Genomic DNA, 15,775 nt, shown 5'->3' on the forward strand with positions numbered 1-15,775 from the left:
GAAATCCAAATATATTACATCTATACATCCCCCTTTATCTCTCCTGCTTGTTACCTTCTCAAAGAATTCTAAAAAAATCTGTCAGGCATGATTTCCCCTTCGTGAAGCCATGCTGACTCTGCTCCATTATATTATGCATTTCTAAATGTTCTGCTATTACATTCTTTATAATAGACTCCAACATTTTCCCCAATGACAGATGTTAAGCTAACTGGCCTATAGTTACCTGTTTTTTGTCTCCCTCCCTTTTTGAATAAGGGTGTTACATTGGCAATTTTCCAAGCCTCTGGGACTTTCCAGAATCTACAGATTCTTGGAAGATGACTACCAGTGCATCCACAATCTTTGCAGCTACTTCCATTAATATCCTAGGGTGCAACCCATCAAGTCCAGGGGACTTATCGGCCTTTAGTCCCATCAGCTTCCCTAATACTTTTTCTCTAGTGATAGTTATTGTAGTTATTTCTTCCCCCAGCAGCCCCCCCCACCCCCATTTTGCCCCTTGATTATTTAGTATTTTTGGAGTACTATTAGTGCTTCTAACATGAAGACTGATGCAAAGTATTTATTCAACTCTCTGCCATTTCCTGGTTCCCCATTATTTCCCCAGCCTCATTCTTTAAGGAGCCTATGTTCACTTTGGCCTCTCTCTTCCTTTTTTATATATTTAAAGAAGCACTTACTGTCCGTTTTTATATTACTTGCTAGTTGACCCTCAAAGTTTATTTTCTCCCTCTATTTTTTTTGATCATCTTTTGTTGTGGTTTTAAAAACTTTCCCAAGCCTCTGTGGCTTACCACTAATCTTTGTCACATTATATATTTTTCCTTTCAATTTGATACTATCCTTAACTTCCTTGGTTAACCATGGTTGGTTTATCCCCTTCCTAGAATCCTTCTTCTCACTGGGATATATCTTTGTTGTGAATCATGGCCTATTTTCTTAAATGTCTGCCATTGTTCAACAGCCATCTTTTCTGCTAAACTCCTTTCCCAATCCACTCCAGCCAACTCTGTCCTCATTCCTTTGTAATTACCCTTATTTAAATTTAGCACAGTTGTTTCCGGCTCAAGTTTCTCACTCTCAAGCTGAATGCTAAATTCTACCGCATTATGGTCACTGTTTCCTAGGGGATCTTTTACTCTGAGACCATTTATTAAACCTGCCTCATTACACATTACATAACTAAAGGCTCTCATCCTTGGAACCACTCTCATTAACCTTTTCTGCACCCTTTCTAAAATCTCCACAACCTTCCCGTAGAGGCTGAACCAATGTTTTAAGAAGGTTCATAACTAACTTGCTTTTGTAGCATGTGCTCCTATTTATAAAACCCAGCATTCAGTATAAGTTATTAACTGCTTTCTTAACTTACCCTGCCACCTTCAATGATTTATGCACATATACACCCAAGTCCCTCTGCTCCTGCATTTGCTTTAGAATTATACCCTTTATTTTATGTCACCCCTCCTTGTTCTTCTGACCAAAATGTATCGCTTTACTCTTCTCTATATTAAATTTCATCTATCACATGTCTGACAATTCCACCAGCCGGTCTATACCTTCTTGAGGCCATCTTCCTCACAGTTCACAATACTTACAAGTCTTGCATCATCTTCAAATTTTTAAATTGTGCCCCGTACACCCAGGTTTAGGTTATCAACACAAATCAAGAAAAGCAGGGGCCCCTCGATAAACCATCCCCTGGTCAGAAGTAAGTAAATTTTTCTGTAATTCATGTTTTTAATAGGCTTGCATTAAATAATTACACTGTTGCATAATGAAATCCTAGTTATGCTAAAGACTAATGATTCAAAATACTATTTGGTTCGAAATAAAATGCCTACCTACACTAATATTTTTCACTAAAAAGCAATGTTTTACTGATGTTTGGGGACTCAAATGATTAATACACAGGAAGACAATGTAATGGTAGATTTAGAAATGATACGGCCAACACATTCTCAGACCTCCTGCACTTCAAAATTTGGCACTACACTACTGTTTAGGCTTAAAAAGTAACAACTTGATAAGGTGTCTTTCGCAACTTCAAGACGCCCAAAGCACTTTACAAACAGTGACGTACTTCTGAAGTGTGGGTGTTGTTGTAATGTAAGAATTTCTTTCCTTTATACACTGGTGTGCACAGTGTGGCAGGAAATCAGCTCATTTCAATTCCTAGCTTGCAGATTATACACGACTAAGGTGTCTCCATGTCCCTTTTATTTTGTTTGTGGGGGGTGGGTGGGGGGGGGGGGGTGGTTGGGCTGGCGGTGGTGGTGGTGGGGGCAGCGGGGGAAGCAACTGTATGTCACTCATTCTCAAGTAACTTGTAGTGCCACTGGAGGAGTTCTGCAATGCAGCTGAGGCCTCTGATGGTAATTTTACTTTTCATATATTTGAAAGTGAATTCCATATCATCAGAACATTGAAGATAAATGTATGTGAATATTTTCTGGATGTGGTTGGTATAAAAAAGCCAAACCCAAACAATATACAGGCAGGTTCAGTTTACCCACTAATACAAAAGCAAAATACTACAGATGATGGAAATCTGAAGAAAGTAAAAATGCTGGGAAAACTCAGCAGTCAGGCAGCGTCTGTGGAGTGAACCTGAGTTAATGGTTTGGGTCAATGGCCCCTTTATCAGTTAACTCAAACTCGGGTTCTCTCCACAGATGCTGCCCCAACATGCTGAGTTTCTCCATCATTTTTTTGTTCTTATTTCAGTTTACCCACTGCTATTTTTAAACGGATTAAATATTTATCTGCACCTTCTGCTGGTAAAGGACAGACCCTCGCTTCAGGGGGACAAATCAATGTAATTATTAGCAATATTGCATAGAATTTAGCAGATGTGAACAAAAGGATAAGCAAGTCCAATACTTACGTCTAAGCTTCAACCAGAAGCGATTTCACAGAAATTCTACAAACAGATCACATAATACAATCTCAATTTTGTCTCAATATTGCCAGTTGATGAATTAAAATGTAGTCTAATGAAATCAAGCATCTGAAAAGATTCGAAGCTCATCCAATGGTTGGTAAAAGAAAAGACTAGCATTTAAATCATGCTTATGACCATTGGATGTCTCAAAGTGTTTTACAGACAATGAAATACTTTTTAATGTGTAGTGAGGCACCAGCCAATAAGCAAACTCCCACAAACAGCAACGTGATAATGACCAGATAATCTGTTTTTGGAACATTGATTGGAGGGATTAATACTAGCCAGGATACCAAGGATAACTCCCCTGCTCGTCTTCAAAACACTGCCCTGAGATTTTTTTGACATCCACAAAAGGCGGTGACAAGGACCACTGATATTATATCATTATAGACTCTTGAAAATCATAAAATTCTGCAAAGTCCTGCCAATAATTATCCCATATTCTTAGAACTATTTGAACATTAATGCATTATAGGCTCATGGATAATTTAGACATTAATTTTTAAAATTTATTCTTTCATGGGATGTGGGCATTGCTAGTAAGGCCAATATTTGTTGCCCATCTTGAATTGCCCTTCAACTGAGTGGCTTATTAGGGCCATTTCAGAGGGCAGTTAAGAGTCAATCACATTGCTGTGGGTCTGGAGTCACATGTAGGCCAGACCAGGTAAGGGTGGCAGATTTCCTTCCCTAAAGGACATTAGTGAACCAGGGTTTTAACAACAATTGACGATGGCTTCATGGTCACTGTTAACTAAGACGAGCTTTTACTTACAGATTTATTAATAAATTTCAAATTCCACTAATTGCCACAGTGGGATTTGAACCCATGTCCCCCAGAGCATTAGCTGGGATTACTAGTCCAGTGACATTATCACTATGACATTGTCTCCCCAAGATATTATATATTACATATATATTATACTACATGAAACAATTTCAGAGGCTTACCAAAAAGATGGTCTAGGTTGCCAATGTGTTAGCAGTTTACTTCTGATAATTCAAAGGCATTTTGTGTCATAAAATTTAAAATGATCCAATTATTTGAAGTAAGCAACTTTGCATTTGCACCTTCTTTAACTGGTTGAAATGGAAAACACATTCCAAAACCACAAAGTTACAGTACACATTGGACCTTATATATTTGCAAACTTCCCACTTGTTTGTAGAATATGCTAAGCCAGCCAAGGTCAATCCAGTTTCCAAGTTAATGAATCAATTCATTATACACACGATTGAACTTCAATTGAGAATTGAATTTTGAACAAGCATCAAATTAAAAAGCAACAGACAATTTTCAAATGCAACTGTGGCTTCCCATTAATTAAATAATAAGTGCCATTCTGATTTCCTGTTCTGCTACAATAAAAAAAGTACACAATCAACCCAGTTGACAGTAGTTACCACAGCCATTAAAGGAAAAATGTGGGAGAAAACAACAGAGCTACAAGAGAAACTATATGTAGGCACTGAAGTTATTAAAAGACTAACCTCAAATCCGTTTTTCCAGACTAAGGGAGACCTATTTCATACGACAGTCTGACATCAGTATTCAATATCGTCTTTAGACTTTTTCAAACTGAAGACAGACCTATGGAACCACTTGTTGACTTTCCCTCTGAAGGCAGATGCAAGTAACAGATCTCCACGAGGTTCAAAAATGACCAAGTGGAGATTTCCATACGAGGCTACTCCTGCTAACTCTCATTGCTTTGTTGAAAAATATTTAAACTATCTAGTATAGTCTCAGGTCTAGCTCTTTTTTGTATAAAGCAGAAAATGGGGGTTAAGTGGCACTTTATACAGCTTTGCCAACTTGACTACATTTTCCTCCAAGTCTGAAGGCTCAAGTTTAAATACTACTGTGGACTGGAGCACTTAATGTAGGCTGACAGCTTAGACACTCCTGCTCTTCAGATCCTAATATCTGTAAAAGGAAAAAAAAACTTGCATTTATATAATTCTTCTCAGTCTCAGGATATTGCAAAGAATGTCAGACCTAATACAGAATTGAAGTATAACCACTCATTTTTTGGAAAACATGGCAGCCAATGTGCGCACAGCAAGGTTCCAGAAACAGCAACAACAACAACAAGATAAATAACCAGGTAATCTGTTTTAGTGGCATTGGTTGAGGAATATATGTTGATTAGGACATCAGGGAGAACTCCCTGCTCTTCTTTGACTATTACCTTGTAATACCCATTGGAGTTTAGTAGAGCGAGAGGTGATCTTCCTGAAACATAAGATCCTGAGGGTAGATACCAGGAAGACGTTTCCAATTGTGGGTGAGACTAGGACTACGGGATGCCATTTAAGTTTAAGAGTGAGATGAGGAGAATTTTTTTCTCTGAGGGTTGTCAGCATGTGGAATTATTTTCCCTAGAGGAAGTGGGGGGTTGGCAGGGGGCTTCCTGCGCATGGTGAAGTTGTTGCTTGATTTTGAGGGCAATTCCCAGCACTTTCCCCTAAATTAGCGCATGGAATTTTTTTTGCCTCACCTTATGCTATGATTTTATATAAGGCGTTTTGAGCTAACTGATCTATTCTTGTCCAGGGTTTTTGTCATGCCACAACTTCTGATCTACTTGAGATCTGTTAACCTAGCACAAACTGAGGATCCAAAATGGAATCTTCATAGCCTCAGTGGTTCAGCAATTCACTGGATAAATGTTGCTGCACAACTTGAAGAATATGGCTATTTTTCCATGCACATGCAGGCCTGCTAAGTATTTCCAGCATTTTCTGCTTTTATTTCAGATTTCCAGCACCCTCAGTACCTGGCTTTTATTTTAGGTCACCAAGCTGCCAGATTTTAAAACCAAAACAATGATGATGGCAAAAGGTTCTGTCCTATGTTCACAATGTCCAATGAAGCTATTTTGTGCTAGGAGGCATTTCCATGGAAATTTTCAGACTTTGTTATTCATTGGAGTAGTTTTCAATAAAAACAATAAACAGAAGAATTGGGAGTCTGATGTGGCTGTGATTTAAAAAAAAATACAATTCTGTGGGTACTGATATTAGATAGCTATACTATTCCATGCATGAGAGTATTAGCAAGCCAATTAAATCCAACAATACTAAACAAGAGCAGCAACTTAAACATTTCCATACAACTACTTGTATTTGTAATGCTTCACAAGGTCATTATCAAACAAATATTTGAACCCACCTAAGGAAATACTGGGATGTGTGATCAAAAGTTTGATCAAAGATAGATTCTCAATGGTGTTTTAAAGGGAGGCACAAAGCATGAGTGGGCACACAAGTGAGCCAGAGATTTAGGGAGAAATTCAAAAATATAGAATGTAGACAGCTGAAAATTGGGGATTTGCAAGAGACCAGATTTGGAGGAGCATCAAGATCTGGAAGAGTTACAACAGGTAGGGTTACAGCAAGGACATGGAGAGATTAAAAAATAAGGGTAAGAATTTTAAATATAAGCCCTTGCGAGACTATTAGCCATGTTAGGTCAGCGAGTACAGAGGTGATGTATGAATGGGACTGGAGAGGATATGACCAACATTGTTGTGAATGAGTTCTAATTTATAAAGGGTGGAAGAGTTTCTAAAATTTATGGAATTATTGAGATAATCCAAGTCTGCTGATAACAAATGCATAGATGAAAATTTCAGCAGCCAATGAACTGAGGCAGGGGCAGGAATGGGCAATATTGAGTAGAAAATAAGCGATCTTGGTGACAAAGGATATGGGGTCAACAGCTCAGCTTTGGTTTAAACAGGATTTTGAAGTTGTAAAACAGTCTGGTTTTACCTGAGACCATGGCTAGAAAGGGAGATGGGGTTGGTAGTTGGAGAATGGCGTGTGCAACAGGGACCAAAGACAAGTGGCCAGGTTTTGCAGTCAGCACCAAAGGAACCAAAGTCTGATGGCTGCCTACAAACATTTGGTGAGCATTTTAGTGGCAACAGTGCTTTTTAGAGATTATTTTCAGCATGGCATCCTCTTTAAGGGATCTGGGCATCTGAACAAGGCAAAAAATACAAAGGCTCTCCAACCAATTGGACTGAGGAATTCCTAGAGACAGGCACACTAAACTAAGTAGTATAAAATCATGTACAGAATCATATGAACATACATATGAATCTATGAATTAAGGGCAGAAGATGGCCATTAGGCCCCTCGAACCTGCTCCACCATTCAATAAGGTCATGGCTGATCTGATTATGGCCTCAATTCCATATTCCCACCAATCCCACTAACCCTCAACTCCTTTGTTAGTCAAGAATCCATCTACCTCTGCCTTAAAAATATTCAATAAACCTGTCTCCACTGCTGTTCGGGGAACAGAGTTCCAAAGACTCATGACCCACAGGAAAAATAAATTCTCCATCTCCGTCTTAAATGGGAAACCCCTTATTTTTAAACTGTGTCCCATAGTTCTAGCCCCTTCCCAAAAGGGAAGGCATCTTTTCAGAATCTACCCTATCAAGTCCCCTCAGGATTTTATATGTTTCAATGAGATCACTTGTCAATCTTTTAAACTCCAATGGATATAGGCCCAGCTTGTCCAACCTTTCCTCAAAATAAACAACCCCCATCCCAGGTAGCAAGTTGAGTGAACCTTCTCTGAACTGCTTCTAACAAATTTATTCCTTCTTTAATAAGGAGGCCAAAACTTTACACGGTACTCCAGGTACGGTCTCACCAACACCCTGTACAAAACATCCCTACTTTTATATTTCATTTCCCTTGCAGTGAACATTCTATTTGCCTTCCGAATCACTTGCTGCACCTGCATACTAACTTGTGTGATTCATGTACCAGGACACCCAGATCCCTCTATCTCATAGTTCTGCAACCTCTCTCCATTTAAATAATATGCTGTTTTACTATTCTTCTGGTCAAAGTGGACAAGTTCACAATAAAGATTGGGAAATAAAGAAGCGATCAAGAGAAAGATAGAAGATATGCAGAAAAGTAGTTTAAAAAAAATCTCCAGCACTAATGAAATTCTCAAGGAATGAGATCCACATTTGTAAAAGAGAACTATCACACCATTAAAAATTTACTGACTCCTGCATGGAGCAGTCTTAAGTTTTCTGGTGGATTAAATGCCATTACTTTGGTTTCATCACCGAGTCTATCAGCACAGCCTGTGGAGGCAAGCCTGTCTCCGATAGCAGCTTCTGGTATTCCATGTTTAAATGCACATCTGCAGCGGCTGCAAGCTGCTGTCCAATTTACTCCATGATGCTGTTAGTGTCACTGTTATTCTTAAAGCAGAATCTGGCGCAACAGTTTATTGGAAGAAATTTCTGCTCATCCACCATTGGATGCCTAACAAGTAGCATGACAAATCAGAGGTAAAGGGGGCAAGAGAGGAGGTGGCAAGGTAGAGCTGGGAGCTGTCAGTACACATGCAGAACGTGATGTGTTTTCATATAGTGATGCTATAGGACAATCTGAAGATGTGAATTAGAGGGTAAGTTGCTGGGGGACTCGGGAGTAAATGGGAAGAAAAGCCATTAAAGGAGACGGTGTCTGGCTGGAGAGATAAGAAATGTTAACAATCTTATAAAGCTTATAATTTTATGTTTTGGGACTGTGTCTTTAATTGAAGGTAAACTGAAGGCGGGGGCTTGTGACCTGTTCTGAAGTCTGCTTAACAATTAAACCACACAGACTTGCTGTGAAGAGATTAAAGGAGACCCCAGATTATTTCATGGTGAAGAAAGTGAAGGTGTTTACTCTTGGAGACAATGGCAGCAGCCTGTGTGCTAACAGTGGATAGGTTGCAAGTCTCCGAAGTCCCAGAAAAGTGTTCAGAATGTCAGGTTGTAAATGTTGTGATTCAAACTATTCATTTGACTCCAAGATGAGAGTTGAGCTTTCAAGGATAGCTAATCAGCACTTCAATCTATATACAAGGCCTATGTATTCATGTTGCCATGGAAATGGGTTTTGAGAGGGGAAAGGTCTCTAAGATATCTCTGAAAACTCTGACAGTTTGTCTGCCAGGATCCTGGAGGGAGAGAGGGAGGCCAACTATAGACAGCAAGACGCTCTGGTTCACCACACAGAAATGGAGGTGGTAACTCATGCTTGGATTGGAAAAACCAAATTTGTGGCAAGTCAAAATGAGGTGGAAGATTTGCCTAGCTTTAGTTAGGGGGGAGAAGTCTCCAGGTAAACTGGCACCGTGAAAGGAGCTCTGGAATTAAAAGTTTCCAGGCTCTGAAAGGAAAACACTGGAAGTAAACCCTCAGGAGCTAAGAACCATTGTGGACTGATTCTGGGAGAATTAAATGTCTACATAAAGGACAGTGTAAAGGTGTATACCTGTTGGTGTCCATTTTTGGTTTTGTTAAAAGTTCTTTTCTGCAGTTTAAAGTATAAGTTGCCTGAAGAATAGTTTTTAGTCATAAGTGCATTTAGTTTGTTTGTTACAGTAAATGTCTTAAAATGTGAAATTGTGTTATGTCATCAATTCAGCTATTAACTGGGAGTTCAAATTTCTTTTAAAAAAGTTATCGATTTCTACGGGGGTCATAACAGAATGGACACAGGAGAGGCCAGTTCAACCATGAAGAATGGAGGAGACATGGTGAAAGATCGTATGGTCAATCATTTAAAAAGGCTTCAGCCTGACAGAAAAATCAGCAGTGATGGTGCATCATGTTCACAGTCATGGATTCAGTCATGGGCTATTATGTGACTTTGAAAAGGTGTTTCAGTGCTGCAGCAGGGGCGGAAACACAACTGAAGAGGTTCAAAATAAAAATGAGTTGCAGGAAAGATGGGCATGGTTTTTGGAGGCAGAAATATGCATAACACATGTTATCTTGCAACACAGTCCTAATTAATGAGGCAAAAAGTTCTTTGAAGAGCATCAGTGCATCATGGGGGTTTGGATTTTAAGACAATTCTTAAAATTCAGGTTTTCTTTAAGGATTCATATCTTGTCTTTCAAAGTACTCATGATATCCCCAAACTCTTCAAAGCTAATTCCTTAACTTTCAGCTGATTTGCACTCACAAAACAGATAAATGACCGAACAATCTGTTTTGAGTGTATCATTTGAGGGATAAATGTTGGCTATGCCAACAGGAGAATTTCAGGTTCTTCGAAGATTTTAAAATTCTCGTTTTCAAATCCCTCAATGGCCTCACCCCTCCCTATCTTGGTAATCTCCTCCAGCCCCAAAACCCTCAGATACCTGAGCGTGTCTCATCCTGGTCTCTCCAACATCCCCAATTTTAAATTACTCCACTATTCATGGATGCCCTTTCTGCTGCTAAGGCCCTAAAGTCTGGAATTTCTATTTTAAACCTCTATCTCTACCTCACTTTCCACTTTTAAAACACTCCTGAAAACCTACATACTTGACCAAACTGTTAGTCATCCACCCTAATATCTCCTTATGTGGTTGGATATCAAATTTTGCTTTATAACGCTTCTGTGAAGCACCTTGGGATGTTTTATGTTAAAAATGCTTTAAAGATACAAGTTGCTGCTGCTGTTGGATTGTGCAATGTATAGTTAAAACTGATCAGGCACTTGGCACCTTGGTTTAATGTCTCATTCAAAAGATGGCAGCTCTGACAATGCAGTCCACCCCCAGTAAGGCAATAAAGTCGTAGGAAATTCAGGAAATAGTTGCCAAATATAAAAAAAAATGTCTGAACAGAAGGGCTCAGGCACAATGACTAAACTGTTGACTTGCGAGTTCTTGAACTAAATTAGTTGCAGTTTCAAGCTTTTAGTCAACTCCTGATTATTTTGAAAGGTTGAATACATCCAGTACACAGTCAGTCATATGAATCTCAAATATTATGTCTGAACATACTCATGCAGAGGGGACAGCTACTTACAATCCTCCAAAATTACTAATTTAACCACTGGAACTCAGAACTATAATTAACGAGAACAGTCAATAACCAAAATAACTAGTTTAGAGGAGTGTTTTGTTAAATTAAAGCACACACAATACCATTACAGTTCATTTTTACAAAAGGAAAATGGTTGGGTATGAAATAAATGACAAGTTAGATATTTTTAATGAGAGATGGGTACTATACAAAATAAATATATTCCTACAAAGTAAGAAGGGTTGCATCACTGAATAGATAAGTAGAGACAAGAGCTACAAAGTTAAAAAGCGGTAATGATAAATTTGTACAAAGTATTGGTTAAGCAGTAGTTACCGTATGGTATGCAATTCCGTGCACTCCAATATCGAAAGAACTTGAAAGCTTAAAAAAAAGCAGATTCACAAGGATGGCGCCAAGCAGGGGTAACTAGAGTTGGAGCAAAGGCTCGAGATATGGAGAATATTTCCATTACAGCTCGGAGGTGGTTCAAGAGGTTTTATTTGGAAAAAGTAGTGTCCTAAATGTTGTGAATGTGTGCATAAAGAAGGACTATTCCCTCCAATTGGGGATTCAGTGTTGACTGGTTTGACAATTTAAATTTTTCATTACAAGTAGAGATCTCGTTAGGAGAACTGCTTTTACAACACACAATAGCTGTAGCACAAGATCCTGTACCACACAGAATTGTTGGGGCAGAGACTACTGCATCTTTTAAAGGGAGAAACTGGATAAACAGAGTAAGATGCAAGTTTAAGGGGAGCACAAAAAGTAGTGGGAATACTGTGGACAACTTTAGCAATGAGCTGTCACATACATAATAGACTGAATGACCTTCTATAGCTTTATATGCAACTGAAAAAGTGTGGGAGAGGGTGCAGAACAGGGTAAGAAAAAACAAGTTTGAATTGTACAATCCCCCCACCTTCCAGACACATGCATGCAAGGAGTTAACTTCCATGAAAGTAATGCCAGGATAGATCCGGAGACCAGCAGGAAACCCGCTTGGATCTGGTGGGAAACCAATTAAGGCAATTAAAAAAAAAAGTAAAGGGCTTATTTAACCCGACATTCCCAGCCAGTGCCCAGGTTCCCTGCTACTTTTACATCTCGTCAGGTTGAAGGAGGCAAGTGCATACTGGGAAGTCATTGTTTGTTAGAAACTTACCTGATAGCAAGCTTGTAGATAGCCACAGTGAAAGGCTGAAGCCAACTGGAGTCATTCTTTCAGCCTTAATACATCGATTTCTTTGGGAACAGAAGCTTAGTCTGTAACTATCAAGTGCCTTGGAGTCTACGGAGCTCAATTTCAACTTCTTGCCTGCAAGACTTCCCTTCAATACGTGAGCCACTTATTCTACAGTTGGTTGGGCCTCTAAAAAGGGGAGGTGCAGTCTGCTCCAGCCCAGCACAGGGGCAGCAACTCCAGCAGCACTGGCCTTTGAAATAGCCACATGCAGCTGCACTAAACAGAAGGGATGGACAGAGATCTGTAATTTGAAGGCGACAATACCCCCAAAAAAAGAGTCTAAAGGCCAAGGGTCAGCTTCCTTGACCTCTCCAAACAACAGTGCATCAGAAGTCTCAGGTTCTCAAGGCAGGTAGTCAAATTAATCTTTTGTGCCAGACTTATCCCACGAGGAGCAGGTGATCACACATTTCCTGCAGCTGTCAGCCCTCAATGTTTTCTTGTATCCAGTTCTGTCCAGGGATCTACTGGTGACATCTGCAGGATTTTACAATCTGTAGCCCACAAGTGCAACATCCCATAACTGCATCACCCAGGTCACCAATTCCCTATTTGCCAAGGCCTCCAGCTATATTCGCTTTGCCATGGATGAAGCCAGTCACACTCAGAGTGCTGGTATTTCTGCTTCGCTTGCAGGATTTCCGCAAATCCAGGGGGTGATTGCTACATGAGTGCAATCAATCTAGACACCAACTGATCAGCCATGCGTCTTTATTAATTGAAACGGCTTCCACTCCCTTAATGTGCAGCTGGTCTGTGACCACTACAAGAACATCATACATGGGTTTGCACTATGTATCCAGGGAGCTACTGTGAGCATTGTGTGCTTCAGCAGTCTCCGAAGGTGTACTCTCCACCAAACAGTCTGACTGGTTGGCTCCTAGGAGACAAAAGATAGCCAGGAAGAACCTGGCTGCTGACTGCAGTGAGGAACCCTACAACAGAAGCACAGGAGAGTTACAATGGAGCCATGTCACCACAACACAAACTAGAGAGCAAGCCATTGGCTTGCTCAAGGTGAGGTTCCACTGTCATGCCAGATCTGGACATGCCCTTCAAAATACCCCAGGGTCTCCAATGCCCATCACAACATGGCGATGCAGATGCAGAGAGGACTGGATGCAAAAGGGAGGTGGACAGCACCTTGAGTCCTCCAATCAGGAGGAGGAGCCGGATGTGCCGTGGATCCTGCAGTCGCAGATCTGGCTGCATGGGAAGCCCATGACAGGCTCATCCAGCCACACTTAACTTGAAGTGTGCTTGTAGTAACGTGAGCTCTCTACCAAGGTTCCTGTGCAACCCCCACCCCCAAATAAACCACCTTCCAAATCACCCAAGCACCGATTAGGTACATCCTTTCGTCAAAGCTGATCATTCTATTCACCAGAAAGAAACTAAACAGGGTGAATGGGGGACCTAACAAAGAGGCAGTGACAACACAGAGTTCACATGAACTCATTCTTTCATTCAAATAAAGGGCATTAATGAAACAGTAACACAGCAATAAACACCCAAATAAATCCTTCTGTGCAACTATGGCAGCTTCCTCTTCATCTATTAATTCTAGGTGGGGCAACTACTATGGCTTCACCAACATGAGAGACAGGCTGCTCGTTCCCCTGCTCTGAAATGAGATGCCCATGGTGGATGTCCTCTGGGTTTCAGGTTGCATGAGGACCCTGCCAAAGATGGACCCACCTACACCTGTGGTGGCAGACTCAGTCATTGGGGCAAGAGGGAGTGTACATGATTCTGTCTGAGAGGAATAGGGCAAGGGCCCATTGTTTGCAAGGTAGAAACTTAAATCTAGTTGTCAAGTGGTGAAATGAAGTAGAGAATTTCAGATAAATATGAATAAATAATTCTCCAGACAATTGAAAACTCCTCTTTCTGAAGGACTTTCCCATTCACCAGAAAAATCTAAAGGTTACAGAATAGTTTCTTACCAGAGATAGCTGGCTTACACTACCACTAGTCCCTCTCTGCCAGGCTGCCTCTAAGCAGAGCATTTTTTCCCTAACCCTTCCTCTCCCCCAAAGTCTATCACAAATGCTAGTGTTGCAACACAAGTGAAACGTGAATTACTTTCACGTGCTCACGTCCTAGCTTGGGTGTGTCACAGTAAGTTCACAAGCATAGAATTTTACAGCACAGAACTTGGTCATTCAACGGCAATGTTAGTCTTTATGCTCCACACAACCTTACTCCCACTTAACTTATCTCACCTTAACACAAGTCCATGAGGAAAAAAGTAATGGGAGGTTATCTAGTTTACAGCTAGATGCATGAATGCTATCACCTCAATTACTCCTTGTGGTAGCAAATTCCCCATTCTCACCACTCTCTCAAATTCCTTATTAAATTTATTAATGAATATTTTACAGTCATGGCCCTTAGTTTTTGGACCCTTGGGAGTGGAAACACCTTCTCTACTTTAACACTCTCCAAACCCCTACACAATTTTAAAGACCTATATCAGGTTTCTCAACAGTCCTTCCTTATCTAAAGAAAGCTGCTAAGTTTGTCCTGTCCTTTTGGATAGTTGGTACAGAGCAGTTCCATTGCCTCTGGAGAAGTTATTCCAGCCAAGCTTTCCCAGTCAGATCATCAGACATGGATCTCCACAAGCAGAAAAAAAATCTAACAACATGGAAATCTTTCAGCTCAGATTTTTAATCAGATACATAGAAAAACTGGTAACACGTTAAAAAGACATGACTATTCAAGTAATTAATTTAATTGGCTACAGTTTGATTTACAAAATAAGGATCTCTCCTCGAGACTTTCACATTTTATTTCTAGTCTTTCTTTAGGAACTGGCGAACAAAGGAGGAGGAGGAATGGTGGCAGAATGGAGTTACAGCGGTAACGCTCAAGATTCAAAATAAATATCTTCTCCTTCCAGCATGTAGAGTCCAAACAAAGTAAGCTTAGGAATAGGAGTGGATAGTAAACATTTCAAAATGATATTGGAAGATAACTATGACTTCTCTTTCGGATCACTGCCCACCAGCTTGGGAATTTAAAATGAGAAATTTATTTATTTTATGTTTGCACAGGCAAATGGATGAATGTGCAAATGTTTATTGAACAAGACTTCAGTATTTTCCCTTCAGATCTACTAAAACAATTTTTTAAAGAATGAAAAAATAACTGTGCAATGTTTGATTTGAGTGACAAGTTTCCCCTTCTTCCATCTTCTTTCTATAAAAATCACAAGTCTATTCAAAGAAACTTAATTAGGCCACTAATTCTTTTGGAGTTTTGAACTTTATTCATTTTTGGGCAAATTGGAGCGTACAACATAGCCATTTAGTTCCTTGAACTTTTTTCTTAATTGTTTAAAAAACTTACCAGAGCACAAAGCAGATCTACAGCCTCTAGGATTAGCTCTTGGTGACCAATACGAATTACTCCTAATTCTTCAAGATCCTGATGAGTAATCTGTAGAAGCTGCTCACCATTTATCTTCTCTCGCTCAAAGTTGTGAGCATAGCACTGTAAGTAATCATCCAGCCCTACACAAGAAAGATAAATATTAAATATTTAAAGATTCATTTGTTGGAGTTAGAAACTGATCACTGTATCACTTATTCAGCATAACTCAATGTATGCTCAAAGATAAATGCCTTAGTTTCCAAAAAATAATTAAAAGGACAAGGGCTTAAACAAGCATTTTCTAGGGATAAAGCAACAACAACTTGCATTTATATAGCAACTTTAACATAGTGAAACACCCAA

At 39.8% G+C, this 15,775-nt stretch overlaps 1 protein-coding gene across 1 annotated transcript in view; it reads right to left on the reverse strand.

The window, feature by feature from the left end:
* LOC144690058 (connector enhancer of kinase suppressor of ras 3-like) overlaps positions 1 to 15,775 on the reverse strand; it is a 340,571-nt gene that overhangs the window by 259,774 nt on the left and 65,022 nt on the right. Inside the window, exon 2 of the mRNA XM_078557565.1 lies at positions 15,389 to 15,552. Within this exon, the coding sequence (XP_078413691.1) occupies positions 15,389 to 15,552 (164 nt within the window). The remainder of the gene's footprint in view (positions 1 to 15,388; positions 15,553 to 15,775) is intronic.

Source organism: Cetorhinus maximus, chromosome 14, assembly GCF_964194155.1.
Source record: "Cetorhinus maximus chromosome 14, sCetMax3.hap1.1, whole genome shotgun sequence".
Classification (NCBI taxonomy): domain Eukaryota; kingdom Metazoa; phylum Chordata; class Chondrichthyes; order Lamniformes; family Cetorhinidae; genus Cetorhinus; species Cetorhinus maximus.